Below are 10,104 nucleotides of genomic sequence, written 5' to 3'. Positions count from 1 at the left end.
CGCAGTCACTTAGTTGCCAAGCGAATATAAGACGTCGAAACCGGACAAACCGTGGAAGAATCGAAATGTACGTACAGGATGGCCAGGGAGCAGCAATTATCGGGCAAAATGATAAAGACAAAGGCGTAATAACGCTGCACGGTTCACAGAGGTGGATTTAATGAGCCGCTAACCGGCCGGCCTGTTCGTTTCGTGCGGAAATTAATCAGCTCTGGCATCGATACGTTTCCCCGGTTTAATGAGATTACCGCGTAGCCGAGCAAAGATCGAAAGATGATCGCGATCGGAAGGATTTCGAAGGAAGAAACAGGTTAGGATATCCTCAGGGACGGGATAATTGCCCCGTGGCGGCTCCTTTGTTGACTTTCCAAACGGCCAACTACACATTTAGAATGTAGTTTATATCGAGTAGTGTCTATTGTAAAAGAGTGACGAAGTTAGAGGTAAAATTAGATTCGGCGTTGCATCTTCGATCGACGATACATTCGTCGGGCAATTAAGTTACCGTGCTTGTAATTAAGTCGTAATTTCAACTGCCAAAGAAACTTTGTTTAATCTCACGATCACGCACAGAAACGAAGATAATCGACCTTCTTCCTCGTACGTTGCTGGAGCAGTCGATTCATTAGTAATTAACCTATACACGTAACGTGTTCTTAACTTTGTTCGAAGAAAACGCTATCTCTTTGATCTATAGATCGTGAATACAGAGATTAAGATGGGCGATCGATGCGTTATTTCTTTTTTTCAAGACGATCGCGATGAACCCGGTGAATGTCAGTGCCCTTATTTTCGCGGTTTTGAAGTAGCAGCATTCTATTTACGCCCAGCCAGGCGGTTTTTAGTTGGCACGTGTATCCCTCTATAGGTGAGCCGCGTGAAACAGAAGGATGAACGAGGAGGCTCGAAGGAACGATGGCCGAGAAAGCAGGACGGAGATGCGCGACACGCTGCGCGGAAGAGAACGTAAGAAAGACAGAGAATAAGAAAGAGGAGCTCTCTTGCAACGATCGTCTCGCGTCTACGAGCGTATCCCGCCTTGCCGGCGCGTATCCAGGAAGTGACGTCAGCCGACGACGTTCTTATGAATTAATTTGCGGAAATCAAGCCTCCCACCTACCCCTTTCTCCCGGTCTCGCGCACAGATCCTAATCCTGCGCGCAGTTGCGCAATCCTAATACCGCCTACACACGGCAAAAAGTGTTCATACGCTACTAAATGCTTTGTGCGGTTCTTGTCTCAGCGTGTCGATAGATCCGACGATTGTATTCGCCTGTGGCGCTCGCTTCTATCTCTCCAACTCTCGCCGCCATCTTTTATTCCGTTATTTTTCAACCATTGATTACATAATTTCTTGATGCTGAATGACAGGCTCGTTTTAGAAGAGACACACGGGGAGTATGGTGTCGAAAGCAGCTGGAAAAACTGTTGCATTGTCTAAGATTCCCGTTAGAATAACCTACATCGATAGAATCAGGCCGAGCAGCTTCCAAGAAAAGATTTTGCATCGCAAATGACCGGTCGAGGACCGAGTGCTTCGACGTTCGATGACTGTCCTCACCCACGTAGCGTTCCAATGAACAATACCTTAAACTTGACGGCGTCTCGCGATCATCCTGTTGCTGTCGCTATTTTAGGACCGTCACTACTACCGGAACACACCGACTCCTCGTCTCGTTCCTCTGTAGCGCGATCATCTCCGAATCTGAAAATTATCTCCGATACAAAGATAATTTGCAATTTGGTAAAACGCAAAACTCGTCGAAAAATTAGCCAAAATTCACTCCTCCCTGGATTAAAGGAGAATATCGTTGGTGAATTTATTGTTCTCGCCGCGCCAGAGGTTGTCGTTCGCGAGTCACGCCTACGCCTTCGAGCGCTTACGCCAGGCACGAGAAACTGTGGCCCGAGCGTAATTAGCGATCCTGTGGCGTATCGACGAACCTTCCGGCTCGAAAATCGGAACGTTGGACGGCTAGACGAGGCCTTTTTAGATCCTAATCGGAGATCAGAACGATCTGCTCGTTGGACACCTACGTTCATCGAATCCCTGCGATTCGACTAGAACAGAACGTTGGACACCTACGTCCAGTGAACCCTGGTGATCCATTCATAGAGTCTATTGCGATCTATTTCTTGGACACCTACATCCATTCGACATCTACGCAGATTTTATACCGTCTTCCAAAAACAGGAATGGTGTAATCGAATCCAAAGGTTAGACGTTCAGAGTGGAAGAAACTTCCTGAATTGAAATGGCGTCGTTGATCAATGGTGAAATGTAAAGTATGTTATATACGTAACGCCACGCATGTATTACGCATAAGAAGTTGTGAGACTGTCACAATGAATGGTTCTATTGTATCAAGTAAATATTGGATTTTCTTGCAAGCGTCGGGTCTGCCTCTTGTAGAATTGAAAATTGAACTCGTATCATCGGTACGTCTTACAAGTTACGAGCTACAAGTTTGCAAAACTTTGAAGCTGACTCTGTGGAATTATGTACAGAATGCATAGAGTCAAAGAATAACAAATATATTAGGTTGTCCCAAAAATGCATTTCGCTATCTGCACGCAGCTGCTTTATCTGGCTATGTTGATACAAACATGAAACCTAATCTGTCTAATGTTGTGGTCTTTATCTTCTATCGTCCTCTAGCTGCCGTAGGACACGTTTCGTTTGCATTCAAACAAAAAATGTTGTGCATCTAAAAATTGTATAATACAATACCAATGGTAAAATTATTCTTATTATTTACACGATTTTTATTACGCCATAGAATAGGTAAACATATAGATTGTTCACGGACCATATGCCACACATATGTTTCAATTAGTCCCTAATGATTCTTTTATTTCATCTCATTTCCTAATACTTATGGACGAGCGTGTATGTGTATATCAGAGTAGTCGATTGAATCTTCACGGCCATTAAGCCCTCTGTTGTTGAACTTTCCCGCGTCTGAATCGATTGGACGAGCGATAAGAGTGTTGGAACGATATTTAGCAACACCTGGATGAACCGAGTACGTCCAATCCATCTCCCGTTGTCGGATATAGATATTTTGTCCAGCACATAACAAGCCGCTTGACGTGCAAAGATGGCCCTTAACTCGAAGGTCCAAGGGATGCCAATGCAGTTTAGGATAATATGACGAAGATCGGTAGCATGAGGCAGGCGGCAATGTATGGAACAGTCGGAAAGCTGGAGACAGAGAGAGAGAGAGAGGGGAGCCAGGTGTTTCATGGGGTACCATAGAACCGAACCACCCCCTACCAACGTTCCCTCCTTGCGGAGAGAGACCACACGTTTCCCTCTAACTCCTACGTCTGCTTCCTCGACGCACCCTTTTCCCTTCCTTCTCCCTCTTCCGTCTTCCTTCTCCTTTCACCATCTGTATTTCCCTCTTTCTCTCTCTTTCGCTCAGTCCTACCACAACCTACCACCCTTCCTTCTTTTACTCTCTAGTTTCGACTGGTCTCCTCGTTATACCGGGTGTCGCGTGGCGAATCGGGGCATTCCAAGCGGTAAATAAGATAGGATTATATTGTTTGCCGACCGTTTCGTCGCGCACGTTGTCGTTGTTCACCTTCGATCTAGGTGGTCGAGTTTTTAGTCCAGACTCTTCGGCGAGTTCATTGGTGGGCTAGAACGTTCGTGCGGTTTCATGGGAACCGTGAATTTGCTGCTGGTGGGTGGGTACCTTCCGAGAAGCTCGAGGAATCCTAAAAATCGTGACTTTTGTCGTGAAAGTCGTCCGACTTAACCCAACCTGAGACCATCGGTATGTCGAGATATGCGAGTCCCTCTGTCGTCTAATTTTTCGCAATTCCGACTTGGGTTAACCTAAATTAACCTCTACGAGAAATCTCGATGGAAATAAAAGGGGAATAATGGAACTCCTTAACGACCATTTAATATTCTTTTAGAGGTTTACAACGAAGAGTCGTTATGAGTCGTACGTACGCTATGAGTCGAGGGAAAAAAGTATCATAGTATATAGCATATCACGAAGTTGTGCAGCACTGGCTGCTTGTTTATTGACCAGCGGATAGCTCGAACGCGATCGAAGCTGCGGAACATTGCGCTCGAACGGCTGGAAAGAGGGCGAGAAATCGATATTCGCTGCGGCGTTGGCTCGCGCGATCGATCCAAGCCACCCGGTATAGAAACGGGTAACGAACACCCAGGAGTAGAGTCCTAGTGCCTCGAGGCCTGTAATATTATACCGGCGAACTCTCATGTACTCAGGTTTGCGTTTCTGCGTGCGTGAGAGACGCCACCCGTGTTGTCGTGCCTCTTTCTCGACGTCATCGTCGTCATCGTCGTCGTAGTAGTCGTAGTAGTCGTCGTCGTCATGGACGTTGACTTGGTCGCGTCGTGCCTCGTCTTCGTCGCGGTCTGTCGTCGTCCAGCTTCGTCTCTCGCCTCGTCGATTCTTCTTTGAATCTGAATAATGACTCGAGCCGACGGTGTGTCGTTTCTCTTTGATCGTTCGCTCCATGTTGGTTTTCTGCTTTGGTTCGAGACTGTAGTTTTCGAAATTTTATTTAATTAATTGATTAATGTATGTGATAGAGAATGTTGTTGATATGATTATAGTCAATATTATTGTTACCCTTCTGTTTTTATTGCGCTATAGGTGACAATGCTCGTAAATAGATAAAGGAAAAGATAAGATTAATTCTTTTGTGTTACGATATATATTAAGTTAGGTTAGGTTGTCGTTACCACCTAATGACACAAGCTGCAATCACTTAGTTGCCAACCCTATAGTTTCTTATACAAATGTTTGTCTGGTTATTTAGTATTTCATTTTGGAAATATAATTATTCACTGTATATTGTTTTATATTTAATTGGATCTTCCCAATAATTCTATAATTTCATACAAAATATACCACATACCGAACATGACCGGACATTTTGTGACCAACTGTACGTCCTCAAACACTGAGCAATTATTTCTTCCAAATGTAGATACTAAATTATATTACACGTAAGTTAATTAGATAATGTTATTTCTATTGTCGATTAGTATACAGATATATCGCATTTGAATTAACTTCGGGTCCGACGGTCGTAAAAATATTTGTCCCTAGTAAAGGAAACACCAAAATACCAAATAGATTATTTATGAAATTGGAATTGCGAGAGTAACGGCGAGCGTGCGATCGCCGATGATCTCATCACTTAGATCGCAGGCACAATCGACCTATTGCACCTCGTAAAGCCGTCATTGTCTCTTACAGAGTTTATTAAAGCCGCTACAATTGGCACCTACTTCGCTCAGCAAAATACGATAGGCTTTCTTCTTGACCCGGCGTTCTTCGGGGCCAGCGTGTACAATTATCGGGCGTTGATGTCTCCCCGCGACGATTCGCGCCTCCGTCCACCGTTTAACGTAATTATCAAGCACGTTCATCGCTTACACGAGTAAGCGGATTAAATTCGCGTTGTTCCTTCAGTCTTGCATGGATCTTTCGTCGTTCAATCGGCACCCATCTGTGTGGTATCAAATGAAATCGATTAAAAGAAATCGCGCCTTCTTTCCACTTATAATCTCGATCGAAGTTCCACCGATCGAACGTTTCCTGGTGCGAAAGATAAGGTTTTATTGCATCACGCGAAGAAGCCATTCACGTGCTTTCGAGTTGACGCCTTTGCCATCAAACGTAGCTTGCCCCCTCTCTTAGTTTCTTCTTTGCCACTCACAGCTCAGGATAAACGTTATCTCGTATCGAACGTCCTCGAATCCCTGTTCTCGAATACTTAATCGTTAGATCAACGAAAAGTTGTAAACAAACGCGAAGTAGAGCGAACCAAGTCGTTAAAACGTGTGGCAACTTATTTTGCGATTACGTGCGCGTGCTACGTTCGTCGTTTAATGGAGGACGTTTCGTTATCGCGTGAACGCTGTCGATCGCGATGCCCCATTTTGCAGCGACCTCTCTGCTTCATTCCTTCTTTATCACGTGGTTTTTTACCGATCGAGGAAACCAGTCGTTATCGCCAGTCGTTTCGTACTTGTTTCGTACTAGTCGGTCTCCGATGTGCAATAATTCTACTTTCCGTGGAACCTACGAATTCCAGGCTGGGACTCGTAGTGTTCTCTTTAGAGCTCGCAGGAAACACAGAGAAACGTTCCTAGCGAGTATAAATATCAGCCGGTGCTATTCCTGTTAAACGCAAACTGCAATTGTGGCAACGCTCATTTCCACACTTCGAATTCTTTCGTCTGTCTCGCGGGGATGCGATTCAAAGTGTTCGATTGGCCGAGATCTCTTGGAGGAGAAGAAAGTTACGATGGTTGGACAGATCGGGAAAGATAAGAGGCGAGGTACGTAGGGAACTATCGATGCCAACTCTTCGCAACCCGCTAGAAAATTCCAACATTCTTCGGGCTTCCATATCCATTTCGAGTTTAGCGAGAATCGATATTTGGCGTGGCCTTCGTGGTCCGGTCCGGGTGTAGGTACGCATGAGGTTACACCCGCGTTGCCATACTCTGTGGTTTTTCTTTCTTCCAATACGATGTTACGATGTACGATGTAGCGGATACCTTGTTACCGTTTGGCGTCGTGCGTAACTATCAGACTATTAGACTTAAATTTAAATGCACGTAACTCACAAAATATGAAAAATATTATATAAAAAAAAATTCTCTATAGATTTCACTTTTTTCCATTGTATGATAAAAAGATGAATTTGTATAAATGTCGGTAATAACTGATTATTAATATTTATTATTAAACTTACATTTACTTTTATTTATTATTATTCTATGAAACATTATAAATTATACGAACGATCGTATGTTTTAAGTAAATTTAGTTATCACGTCCACTCTTCATTCTATCACTACAAAATAGATATTCAACGATCATGATAACAATGTTTAAACTTTTGTTGGACAAGAATTCGTTGAATTATATAACGTCGCTTTCCCATTGAAGTGGGCGCTCGTGTTTCACTCGTAGAATCCAATCGTACGATATTTCAGTGGTCAAAAAATATTCATTAACGGAACATTATTTTCCTAACCTATATGTCATATAATATACTTACATATTATACACTAAATATCATCTTTGTGTTAGAAGATTCATAGTCCTGTTTGCTTTCTAAAAATCGTGCAATGCCTGTAGCGCTATGTTTTTTTGAAAGTCCTATGCTTTAGTCTTATTCTAGAATTTGTTTTCATAATTCAGCTGTCAGAATGTCATATAATCGTCACAAGTAACAGAGGTTCTTCGCAAGGTGTAAGGACACAGAAATATTTATCAGATTGTTGTGTAAACAATTTTTAAGGGCAAAACGATCGTTTTCGACAACGATTCGCTTTCATTTCCGTTACAAATCGATAAGAGTGTGCGTGTAACGATAGCTTGGCTGGTTCGTAAATTTCTCTTATCTCCGGGCGAAGATCTGTCGTGCCGATGGCTAATGTAGACATTCCTTTTTCTTTCTCTCTTTTTTATTATTATGCACAGTGAGCAACGTTGACGCAGCGGCGCTTTTACTGTGCTTGCGTGAACGTCGAGGCTGGAAGGAACGGCGCTCATAGATTTTGGCGATCGATAATTTCGAAATTTAAAAGAGGCAAGCGATACAGTGGCGTCCGTTCAGAGCATGAGAATGCGCCGGATTTATGAGCTCCTAGATCAGATCCGGCGATTGTTTCTTCAACCTCGGGGGGGCGTCGTCGAATTAAATTTTTCATCGGGCAATAAAACATTTGCCCCTTCCACGTTTTCCGCGAATCTACTTTCGTGACTATGTTTTTATTTAAAATTGAAACGCTACTTTTTATGTAGGTCCTTCTGCTATCAAGCAGAACTGCAGTTTTGTCGTGGAAGAAATAACTGAATGGTGATAAACCATTCTATTGAGATTAGTTTAAGGTTAGGTTCGGTTGGCAACTAAGTGATTGCGGGTTTTGTCGTTAGGTGGTATTGACAAGATCCGCAATCACTTAGTTGCCAACCTAATATTTTCGTGGAACTCGCGACTTTTAATCGTTTGTTTTACGTTATCGAGTGCAACTCGAGGCACAGATTTATATAGAAAACTGATTAGGTTAAAATGTAATTCCAATTTCTCGATGTTAGATTATTATAATATTTCCATATGATACGGTGTTACAGCAATAAATGGCAATGGTCGCTTAAGCACAGTAGAATTCCGTTTATGTGAATTAGGGAGGGGGGATTAAGCGATTCATATAGCTGAAGTTCACATATTAGAAACTTGGAAATAGATAACCTTCCTGACTCGAATAAATAGATTCTGCAGTTTGTTTAATCTCCCGCTAACTAGGATTTTCTTTTAGTGGATACTTCATCATGTTAATAGAGTTTTGCTGTATTTCAATTTAGTTAAAATTCAGTGTCTGAATTTTATCAAGAGACCATATTTATTTTCAGGTAAAGAATGAAAATCACCACGGGGATTCTATATTTAACTAATATCAGTGTCTTACAAGATCCGTGAGATATTCAGTAGAAAAGCTTAGACAAGCATAATATTAAAGTATCTGTACAGACAAGTAGAATCTCCTTAATCCTGTCAGTTGCTACCTTACTGCAGACGTGTCTTCAGTCGTCTGCTCTCTTTAATCCAATCTTTACTTCGTTTTCCCACCATCTATATTTACCTTCTATATTTACCTCCCACCTACAACATCCAAATTCACGAAATCCTGGACAACCCTAACGGTAGGAGGAAAATTCTTCACCATTCTTGTCTGCAGCAAATTGGTCATATTTTCTGAAGATTTGTCAAACTTTTCCAAGCCATTTCTCCGAAAGAATGAATAAAAGATGTCGACGCGCCTTTCGATCTTTCTTTTGAAAATTCAGGTACAGATGCAGGCACGCGGGGACAGTTTTGCATCGGGTAGGCGGCGTCCAACGGTTCCTTGCTGTTTGTTTTGGCGTCTGGCGGTAAAAATGCTCGGATTTCGACCAGCATCGATCGTGTGCACTGTACATTCTACGAGGCAGACTGCGGCCGCTCCTTCATCTCGTTACATTTATAGACTTACAGAGAAGACTTCGAGACACGAGCGACTCGAGACGTGTCTCGCTCGCGTTCGCCACGCGGCTCTCATATTAGTCATCCATATTTCCGATTAACGAAACGACTCGGTATCTCCGCGAGTGCAGCACAGTCGACGAAACACAAAAATACGAGGAATCCAGTGACGAGGAAATAAAGCGATTAGATGGATAACGTCGATGCTAAGGAAACCGGTGGCATTTCGCGACAGGTAGACGAGCGCCTATTGCACGCGCCTCTGCCACGCAACTAGGTCAATGGCGGTGTTCTGCCACGTTCTGATTTATGATCCTCCGCCTTCCGATCGGGGACACACCGGGGCTGACCACCCAGCTGCAGCGCGAGGGTGATAGCTTTTTCATACGGTCACGTTGCTTTGTCAACGATTAGGTTCTACAGACTATACAGCAATATTTTTCTTTTAGGTTGGCAACTAAGTGATTGCGGATTTTGCCATTAGGTGGTACCGACAAAACCCGCAATCACTTAGTTGCCAAGCCAATATTCCGCGGAATTTTTAGCGCAGACGATTGGAAGAACGTTCGTTTTAAAATGAGGAAAAGTGAATAATATATTTGACGAGATCATAGTTAGTCCTGTTAAGAATTGTGGATCGTGGTAGCAGAAATAATGGTATAGGAACACTAAATATACACTTGGAATTAATATTACAATAATTATATATTTATTTGATGAGCGATTTCTAAGATATTCATCGATACCCACTTGCACGCGTCTCACCACTTTCTTCCATATCCGACTGTTAACCGACTGAACTGTTTGCATTCATCTGTTTTCGAGGCGCCGCGCACACCACCTCCACATACTGATACTCACATACAAGTATTTCTACTACGCATCTAACCTAGCCTAGCATACAAAATTATACATATCTCAATATGTTCATATATTTATTCATTAGAATTCAATAGAAACGTTTTCTGCAGCAATGCCATTTCTTGAATATTAGGTTGGCAACTGACTGATTGCGGATTTTGCCATTAGGTGGTACTGACAAAACCCGCAATCACTTAGTTGCCAACC

At 42.8% G+C, this 10,104-nt stretch overlaps 1 protein-coding gene across 4 annotated transcripts in view; it reads left to right on the top strand.

Moving 5' to 3' along the window:
• The window catches only part of LOC100745703, a 68,149-nt gene that overhangs the window by 17,141 nt on the left and 40,904 nt on the right, over positions 1-10,104 (top strand). The window contains exon 1 of one of the 4 annotated variants that reach the window (XM_003491722.4): positions 6,055-6,340. The exons of the other annotated variants lie outside the window; for them this stretch is intronic. Within the exon in view, the coding sequence (XP_003491770.2) occupies positions 6,307-6,340 (34 nt within the window). The 5' untranslated portion in view covers positions 6,055-6,306. Of the gene's footprint in view, positions 1-6,054; positions 6,341-10,104 lie in introns of those variants that run through there. 4 annotated transcript variants of the gene reach the window in all.

Source organism: Bombus impatiens, unplaced genomic scaffold, assembly GCF_000188095.3.
Source record: "Bombus impatiens unplaced genomic scaffold, BIMP_2.2 scf_0621, whole genome shotgun sequence".
Taxonomy (NCBI): domain Eukaryota; kingdom Metazoa; phylum Arthropoda; class Insecta; order Hymenoptera; family Apidae; genus Bombus; species Bombus impatiens.
This window is presented reverse-complemented; position numbering and strand designations above follow the sequence as displayed.